General features: G+C 37.8%; 1 protein-coding gene across 1 annotated transcript in view; it reads left to right on the top strand.

The window, feature by feature from the left end:
- The window catches only part of LOC122812125 (adhesion G protein-coupled receptor E1-like), a gene marked incomplete in the record, with an annotated part of 2,110,064 nt that overhangs the window by 1,414,697 nt on the left and 684,890 nt on the right, over positions 1-10,477 (top strand). Inside the window, 1 exon segment of the mRNA XM_044084415.1 lies at positions 7,353-7,441. Coding sequence (XP_043940350.1) covers positions 7,353-7,441 — 89 coding nt within the window.

The raw sequence follows: 10,477 nt of genomic DNA, 5'->3' as shown, positions 1-10,477 counted from the left end.
CAATGTCTGTGGGTTCGGTGTATTTTTTGTCATTTTGGACTAATTCTGAGCATATCTGGGAATTTCCACCCAGGTTCCTAACATAACTAAAGAAAGCCTTGTGATTATCCTTAGTGTCCTGTGCAATTTTTCTCTCGAAGCTGGCCTTAGACGATTTTATGAGTGCCCGTAGTTTTTTGCTAATACTGATCAGAGATGCCTTCTCTTTTTGGGAGTTTGCTCTATCATGTAGTAGCTTCCTCCTTCTATTGTATAGTTTGTTTATGGCTGGGGTCCACCAGACAGGACATCTGCCTTTGGAGGATTGGGTCTTGGTTTTATTTGGGATTGCATGATCCATGCATTCCTGAAGGTGTTCATAGAATGCGTTTATAAAGGATTTTGCGGTCTGGGCCGTATTATCCACAGGCCCGGGGGCTTTGAAGGATTCCACCTTGGTTTTGAGGAGTGTGAAATTTGCTTTAGAGAAGTTTTTCACTGTGGTTTTCTGGGCATGGGGTGGGGTCGGGATGTGAATATCCAGTGAGATTAGTTTATGGTCTGATCTTACCAGTGAGGGATACACTTCTGGTCTGGAGCATAGAGTACCCATGTTGGTGATGATCAGGTCCAGTATGTTTTCCCCTCTTGTGGGAGTGGTAACAAGTTGTTCCATAGCATTTGAGTTTATAAGTTCTAGGAACCTTTGGGCTAGGGTGTTGGAGCTAGAGTAATGCTCCCAGTCTATGGTTGGGTAGTTGAAGTCACCCAATATAATGGTGTTTGGAGAGACTTCATATTTTCCAGTGTTCTCAGGAAGGCCGAGTGGGGTTCCTGGGTTTGGGAGGGTGGTCTGTAGCAGGCTATAAACTGGAAGGCAGTTTTACCCACTGTTAGTTGCACATGGATAGTCTCTGATGCTTCGTGCTGTGCCACCAACCTGGAGGTGTGGGTATATTTGAATATTGATACTCACCCTCCTTTTGTGGTTCGGTCCAAGTTTTGGGGCCGAAAAGCATGGTATGAGGTATAACCTGGTAGTGCTGGGGTGCTCTCGAGAGCCTTGAACCAGGTTTCTGTTTCTGCACAGATATCGATGCTCTCCATGCTAAGGAGAGTTTCGAGTGCATGCATCTTGAGGTTTAGACTTCTGACATTGAGTAGCATTACTCTTAGTTTCTTATCCCTTGTGATACCTATGGAAGTGGGTTTGTCTTTTGAGCCTTGCCTAAAAAGGCACTATGGGGGTAGCAAGAGCCTTTGCCAATATCCGAAAGCCCAGGGGTGACAGGTGCAAGCCGTCCCTAGCGAAGCATCGTGGCTTGTCGAGCATGTCATCCCAGGCTGACAGGCATTGGATCCCCTTTGAATGACACCAATACTTAAGCCAGTTGTTGAAATTGATAATCTTGTCTTCATACTGTGGCATCATTCTTGGTGAGGGTAAGATGCTATTCAAGGTCAGGGTCATACCGGCCTGGGCTACATGCTCAGAGAGCTCCTCTATGTCTCTTTTCATGTAGTCCAGGGAGGTATGTCTCAGGTCATTCACACCAGCATGGACAATGACTGAGTTATATTTGTACTTGCCTTGGAGTGACCTGAGTGCTTGTGTTATATGGCGGATCCTAGCGCCCGACAGGCAGCTCACCGTGACCTTCTCCTTGTTCAGCCTGGTGAGTGGGACGTCAGTGTGCCTGATGATAGAGTCACCTATTACAAGTGTATCAGGTGTGTTGTTTAGCCTTAAGGGCTGTGACTGTTCAGCACACTGGCTTTGTGAGCTATGTGTTGCACGTGTTTTGTTTTGGGGTAGCGGTTGCTTGGGTGTCTGCTTTGCAGGTCTCTGCTGCTTAGGCAAATTGTTATTTAGAGCCTCCAAGTATGTTTTTGTGTGTTTATGTGTTTGGTTTGCTGTCGTGGTAGGTCTATGTGAGACTGGAATTGTAGTGAGTGTGGTTTCCTTCTCCTCCTGACTGGTTACGTCAGTACTGTGTTGAGAGAGCTTAGCCTCCAGTTTGGCTATATGGTTGCATCTCTCACATGTGTTGGAATTTGTTGGGAGGAGGAGAGGGTTGTCTGTGTACATGAGGCAGTTGTAACATTGCCTCAAGATTCCCAGATTCACCAGCTAGACTGGAGAGGAGATTGACAACTGACCGTTGGACATGCTAGAATAGTATTGGGAATTTCTTTATAATTGAAAAAATGGCCAATGGGGAGCAATGTACTCCAGGGGGAGTTTGTGAGGGTGTAGTGCTTTTAATTTTTTAGTGCTGACTGATATAATTGCTTTAGTGAGCAAGTGCCAGGTAACTTAAATGCAAAAATGACAAACAGTAACTTTCTTTCAAGTGAAACAAGGAAATAAGTACAGTAAGCAATGCAGATATCACTAGGTATCCACAGAAGCGCTGAAAAGCCACGTTTTAGGTGGAATTAGCTTTTCAGGGAAATAACAAGCATACAAACAAAACTAGATTCAGCAGGCCTGGATATAGTCTATGCTACAGCAAACAAGGTGTACCAATTATAGTAAGAAATTGTTCAAATATGCAGGCACTATAAGCCTTTAACCAGAAATTCCCAGCTCAGAAGGGCAAAGTCCAGCCTCTTCTCCCACAAGAGTGCAGACCATGAACCTTCTTAATGTAAAATAACTGGCCTGAAGCCCTGGTGCTTAAACCAGAACTAATACACTTTTAGAATAACAGACACTGAGCCCTCAAACAGCAGTTCCCAACTTAGAAGGATGTAAGCTACCTGTCCTGCCACCACAGTGCAGCCCACAGACCTTCCTAATGTAAAACAACTGGTCTAAAGCCCAAGTGCTTAAACTAAAAGGCTTAGAATAAGTTACACCAAGCAGTAATAAATACAATTGAGTACTTTTAAGATGATGCAAAAGCAAAATAAAGTAGGAAAAAACACAAATACAGTAAAAGCAGATGAATTTTTTTTTTTTTTTTTTTTTAGTGGAAAGAGAGAAAGGAAAGAGAGAAAGGAGTAGCCGCAACTAAGCTGATTGGCCTTCTCAAATGTTCTCCCTGTACTGGGTAGAATGAGGTAATGACACTAGACTGGGAGGAGGGTCCCAGATCAAATTTACACTAGGGGCGGGCAACTGCAAATCCACCAACTATAAAAACAGCATACCAGCAGGGAGGGAGGGTGGGAAACTGCAGAAATGTTTCACAGCTGAAAAACAGCAGTGAGCCTTTAAATGAAAGTTTTAAACAGCTAAAGGAGCCTCTAGAAAAAAAGAGTTTACTGTAGCCAGTTATCAGAAACAAACAACCCAACAGATGCTTAATAAAGGTGGACAATTTCCAGTTAACACCTCACACACAGTGAAACTAGCTAGAAAAATACACAGTACACAAAGTGCTATAAATAACAAAGAAATAAAGAACAAAATAAACAAAAAACAGGATACTTAATGTTATATATTATAGCTCTGAGTTTCCTCAGTGTCCTTCCTTCGATCAGTTCACTGTGAAATGGCAGAGCATTCACAACTGAACTTCTTAGGTAACAGAAAGTTGAAACCTGAGACAGCTTTTAAGAAAGAAATCTCAAAAGAACCAATGAGGTGCTTAGTCTAAGCTGTAGTCCAGGTGACCTCAGTCAGCCAATGACCTCAAACAATTCTCTCTCACAGAAATGCCTGATGGCTTTGGCCAAACCAATGTCTTTGAATATGTGCTCAGACACACAGCCTCCACAAACACTAGGCCCAAATACAAGCCAGAATATAGAAATGCTACAAATATCCCCACTACTTAGAACAAACTGCAGAAATGTTTCACAGCTGAAAAGCAGCAGTGAGCCTTTAAATGAAAGTTTTAAACAGCTAAAGGAGCCTCTAGAAAAAAAGAGTTTACTGTAACCAATTATCAGAAACAAACAACCCAACAGATGCTTAATAAAGGTGGACAATTTCCAGTTAATACCTCACACACAGTGAAACTAGCTAGAAAAATACACAGTACACAAAGTGCTATAAATAACAAAGAAATAAAGAACAAAATAAACAAAAAACAGGATAGTTAATGTTATATATTATAGCTCCGAGTTTCCTCAGTGTCCTTCCTTAGTTCAGTTCACTGTGAAATGGCAGAGCATTCACAACTGAACTTCTTAGGTAACAGAAAGTTGAAACCTGAGACAGCTTTTAAGAAAGAAATCTCAAAAGAACCAATGAGGTGCTTAGTCTAAGCTGTAGTCCAGGTGACCTCAGTCAGCCAATGACCTCAAACAATTCTCTCTCACAGAAATGCCTGATGGCTTTGGCCAAACCAATTTCTCTGAATATGTGAACAAAAGAACAAAATAAACAAAAAACATAACTATCCATACTGAAAATCAAGACTAAACCATTTTTTATATATAAATATGTTAAAATGATGAGTTAATGTGAATATTTAAAAAAATTGGTTAAAATATATATAAAAAATTATATAAAAAATATTAAAAAATTATTAAAATAATTTTGTTAAAATTTTTTTTTTTTAAATTTTTTGTTGTTGTTGCAAATATCATGAAATTATTTATGAATTGTTTATAAATTAGTATATAATAGGGGTTTAATAGTTATATGTTCATTTAGACCTGGGGGGGTTGTGGCATCTAAATAAATTTGCCACCATACTTCTCTATAACTCAATCTGCTCTTAATGTCGCCTCCCTTAGGGTCTATTTTAAGTGTCTCTAAAATAATGAATTTAAAATGATGATCCTCTCCTTCATGGAAAATGTGCTTATATAATTCATTATTCATGTCCTTTGTTTTTATACTATATGTATGGTCATAGATTCTCTTCCTAAGTTGTCTCTCTCTTACCGACATAAAAATTGAGACATTTTTGACATACACTTAGATAAATTATTAATTTACTATTACAATTACCAATCTTACTATTCACTCTATTTTTCAGTTCATTGTTTAAGTTGATTGTTAATTCGTCCGACATATATTTCGGATGAGTTAACAATCAACTTAAACAATGGCATCACAAGTTGACTGTGACCTTAACTTTGACCACCATGTGTCCACTGTAGTAAGGAAAGCTTTCTACGTAGCACACTTGGTTAGTAAAGGCTTCACCTCAAGAACAAAAGAAGTTATAAACCCCCCTATACTCAGCACTTTTCCAGCCCATAATTGAATTTAATGCCCCATTTGGCATGTAGCATACTAAGCACCTGTAGCAATTAGAGAAACCTAAGGGGTTTCTAACAAAGAAGATGAAGGGGCACTAGCATGTGTCTTACACAGACTGACTAAAGTCCATGTCACTATACTCTATATTGTGTAGACATCTTAGGGGAGACTTATGCCTGGCCTACAGAGCAACCCAACACCCAAACCTCATGAAATCGCTGTATATCCATAAATCACATTGGACTAGGGCTACCCGTTCCAGGGACCTAAATATGACCTGCGACTTAAATAGGACATGTTGGAGGTACAGATTTATCTCCCAATGACTGCTGCATCTTTGGAACAGGCTACCAATTCATGTGAAACAGAGCACCTCTATGACACTGTTCAAGAGGAATCTGGACGAGTGGATGAGGCACCATAAATTCTTACTGGGCATAGAGCCCACAACTCTTCTGAACATGGGCAGTCATCACTAAATATAATCATGGGTACTGACTAGCATTTCTATTATATTACGATGAAATGGCTGGACTTAAAATAAACTCTGGGTCGATAGCCTAGCAATCTCCTATGATCGTATGAATAACGGACACACCAAGCCTTCAACCAGCAATCCTTCCTGCCACAAGAGTGTAGACTACAAACCTTTCAAATGTAAAACAACTGGCCTGAAGCCCAAGTGCTTAAAATGAAACTAAGATACTTAGAACACGTTTAACAACAAGCAACAAAAGCAAAATAAAGTAATAAAGTAGGAAGAAGCACAAATCCAATAAAAGCACCTGAATAAAGTGCAATTTTTTAAAAGTTAAGTGGGAAGCAAGGAAACAGAAGGTAACTCAAGGTTAAGAAACTAAGGAGGTGGGTCTTCCCAAATGATCCCTCTGTACCTAGTAGAATGAGCTGATGAGAGGGGACTGCCCAAAGTCAGATTCATAGTAGGGGGCAGGCAACAGAAAAGCCACCAAGTTTAAGAATACAACAACAATTGGGCCGGTGGGTGAGAAAAATAAAATGCAGACAGAGATCAACAATATTTAGGCAGAGTACAGCAAGCAAGACAAACAAGCATGCCTGCGGGCTCCCTAATGTTGCAAATCAGTTTTCATAAGTAAACAAATGAACTCTATCAGTCATTCTCTTTTAGTACCCTCCCTAAATGAATGACATCAACATCTGGTAAGTCATCTCAGAAATGTTTTTCTTCTTTTCCCCATGTGCATCTAATATTTGCTTTATTGTTTTACAAAGAAGAGCATGAGCATATGGCCATTCTTTCCTTATGTATACCCTGTTTGAGCCTGGCCTACTCTGATTTACCCTTCATTATGTCATCATTGCTCTGTAACAACTTTCTATAAAATGTACTTTTACACCTGATTAGTTTGACTGATTTTGCACACATTTCCTCTACAAGACTGATTTGTTGCTCTCTGAAACACAATTGTTTTCTGTGTTGTGTTTAAAATAATGTAAATTTCTTTAGTCTCTTTGACCTTTGCATTTTTCTCCCAAGACAGTGTGACAGACATTTTTTAAAAGATATTTCTTTACTGTAGCCGGAGTCTTACAAAATTGCGTAAATACATCACACTAGAATATATTTCATCTTTTTTTAATATCCTGTATCTTTTGCTTCACAACTGTGCATTAATGTTTTCAAATTATTTGCCATGTTTAACTTTATAGTGCATGTTTTTTTTTTATATTAAACAGTTATCTATGTCATTTAGGCATGCTCAGTGGCCGAAATGGATTCAGGTTGCATAATAATACCATAATGTCAAGCAGTAAATAAATGGAAGTGTGCCAAAAAGTATGGCAGAATTATAATAAATGTGTTATCTAGTCTATAACTGTAGATATCTAAGACATTTTAGAGCACTTCTAGTTAAAAAATGATCACTGTGCAAATGATATGTTTATATACTATAGTTTTGGAGGAAGAAGATCATACACGCTACACAGTTTGGGTAGTTAACTACACTTCTCAGAATATTTACTCTTACTCTGTTGTAGTTTGTATCTAAGCATACAACCACCTTTAATATTAACATTTTAAATCTGTCATAATTCATTAGCAGGGACATTTGTATTCCAAACTGATTATATTTTTTGTGTCCTTAAGTAGAACCTGGTTAAATGCAAAGTGACAATAATAATAAATTAATAAAATTAAAAGATAGATATCTATGTGCATCTGTAGGTGTGTCCTGCCAATGCTGCCTTGAATCTCAGGATCCAGGTAATCGACAGTGTTCCTATGGAAACCTTCAATTAAGCAATGAAACCCAGGTAACAGTGTTTATTTCTTCACAGAAATATACAAATTTGAAATTAACAAGAATCAGCATGCATATTAAAAGATACAATTTGAAGAAGAAAATAATTCTAATATATCTACTAGATGATACTTTACTGAATTTTAAAACACTTGTGAACTTGAAATAAACATAACTAGAGAAGAGATTATTTTTGAAATGGAAAGGGTTAATGTAATGATACTAAAATGTATTAGAATTCAATCACTGTACCTTTTATTAAAATTAATGTTGTACTGCACTATTTTGTGTTGCTGTGTAGACTTATTCTTACCACAGGCACTACCAAAAATGTCAGACAGGACAGACAGAGGCTGCATAACCCATGCTATTAATAAAATTCCAAATCAGCTGAAGCAGTCAGTCTGCATATTTAAATAATATAACTATTAATATATATATATATATATATATATATATATATATATATATATATATATATATATATGTGTGTGTGTGTGTGTGTGATATATATATATATATATATATATATACATATATATATATATATATATATATATATATATAAATATATATATATATATATATATATGTATCAGTGAGCTGACAACATACCTGACTTTGTAATAAACAGTGTTAAACAAGCAAACAAGCCTTGGCAGAGCTGCTCCTTAAGCTATTTAACCTGAATTTAGCCACTGGCTTTGTTCCTGAAGGCTGGTGTACAGCCACTCCACAAAAGTGGTCCCACCACTGACCACAGGAATTATAGGCCCATGAGTCTGACAAAGTCTTGTTTGCAAAGCCAAGAAACATATTATAACAGACCTGATAAGCTATTATATTAAAAATCGTCATCAGGCAAGACCCACAGAAGTTTGCCTTTGTCAAGGGTAGATCCTGCCTAATGAATCTGGTTAATTTTTTGAAAGTCTAACACAGGGAATTCATGCAGTAGACATAGAGTACCTTGACCTGGTCAAGATGATTGACACCATCTGCTATGCTAGCATAATTAGTAAGCAAATAAAAGACAGAACCCACATGGTGAAAGTTGCAGGTACCTTGTTAGAGAGTATGAAGGTGTCCATTGTCATCTGCAAGGCTCAGTGCTCAAACATCTTTTGTGTGGTATTTACTTTTCTGATCTCTGTCCCATGAATGTAGACATCTGACTAACCAGACTTTCAGATGACTGTAAACTGAGAATTACTGTCAAGTTCCCTTCTGATGCCAAAGCCCTTCAATAAGAATGTGTACTCATAAATACCTGATATATTAAGCATGGGCTCAGATTAAATGCTAAAAGTGCAATAGTGTCAACAAACCCTCCCCCAGTATACAACATAGTCAACACACACACAATGCACAAAATGAAAATGTTGCCGAAGACTTTGGAACTTGGATTGATAATTCCCTCTCCTTTGATCATCATGTAATGACAGCAGTTAGAAAGTTCTTTTATGTAGTACAGCTAATTGCCAAAGGAATATCACCCAGAGTTAAAAGATGTCATTCTCCTCTTATGTTCAGTATTGATTACGCAAATTATTAAATGCAATGCCCCCCCCCCCCCCGATATATATCTCACTAGACATATCAAACAAGTACAAAGATCCCAGAGGTTCCTAACTAAAAAGATCACTCTTAAAATTCCTAAGCTACCTGAAAAGACTGGAATCACTGTCCCTTTCTTCAGTATTTCATAGACTTCTAAGGAGAAATCTGTGCCTACCTTCCTGTGACATTAGGGACCCAGTAGTCCTGGACATTTTGTTTTCCCACAAATCAAATAGTTTCATGAATACCAGAACCAGTGATCTAAATTTTCATCAGCAAATAAATAAATCTTGGTGGAGAAATATGTTAATTATGCAACACCTTCCTCACTGCTAGAATAGACTTCCATTGCAGGTCAGGCAGTGTGATGCTTTATCTTCCTTCAAACAGGAAGTGGATAACTCAGTGGGTATTGACACATTTACTGCTGGCTTGACTGGCCTAGCCCTCCTTGTCAGAGGAAGTTTAGCCTAAGGGTGAGTAATAGAGAGGTGTAAATGGTTACAAGATTCAGTTGCCTTGTATTTTCGATGATCGTATGATGTCACATAGAACAGAGTTATGTATTCTAAGATGAATGAATGTTTATATAAAAAGTAAACAATTTTATTGATTCTGAAAATTCAGTAATTTTGAAATTAGAGACCAAGACTGGCTTTTCATTATGTACAGATGTAATATCACTATTAGGTAAGATGAGGTTTATAGTGTGGGAATACATTAGTAGGGACTACATGCTGTGTTATTAGAAAGGTAAGTATGTGAGGCAATGTTGGAAATATGAGGCCTTGAGAAGGAAAGGTAAAGGAATAATACTGTGCACAGGGTTGAGGGAAGAAGTATTTATCTTGTAATATGTTAAGCAAGATATAATGCCTGAGAGGGTAGGCATTATAAGCAAATAATGAACCAAATAGGATTGTTGTGAAGCATGATGCCCACCCCAAGGCAGTCTGTTACTTCTATATAATCCACAAAGGCAGTCTGTTACTTCTATATAATGCACACTCTGGAGGGCATTACCGAGCCTAACTAGCAAATGGTCTCTGTCTTTTTTTTTTTTTTTTGGTATGGGGGTATTGCATGGTTTGTAATTTTAAAAGGTTTTATTTCTTGACATTTTTCAAAAAAAAGTAGCTTTTTCCTTATTTATGAGCGAATATTTCATAGTGCATTTTTTAGAAATAGCTAGATAATTGTGTGTGCATGTGTGTGTGTGTGTGTGTGTGTGTGTGTGTGTGTGTGTGTGTGTGTGTGTGTGTGTGTGTGTGTGTGTGTGCGCGCGCGCCTATACACTAATGTGTCTGTTAGTCTTTTTATGCATGTGTTTCTGTGTGTCTAAAAGTCTGTATCGGTATGTGTGCATGCTTCATGTGTGTGTGTTTTCTGTTGGAAGTATTTCCAGAAAGCATCATTTGGCCATGTAGTACTTACCTGACTGGCACAGTGATATTCAGATTTCTATTTTATCAGATATAACATTGATTTC

The sequence above is a fragment of the Protopterus annectens genome, chromosome 9.part0, assembly GCF_019279795.1.
Source record: "Protopterus annectens isolate FY-2018-M chromosome 9.part0, PAN1.0, whole genome shotgun sequence".
Taxonomy (NCBI): domain Eukaryota; kingdom Metazoa; phylum Chordata; order Ceratodontiformes; family Protopteridae; genus Protopterus; species Protopterus annectens.
The sequence above is the reverse complement of the archived record's forward strand: the minus strand, read 5'-3'. Positions and strand labels throughout refer to the sequence as shown.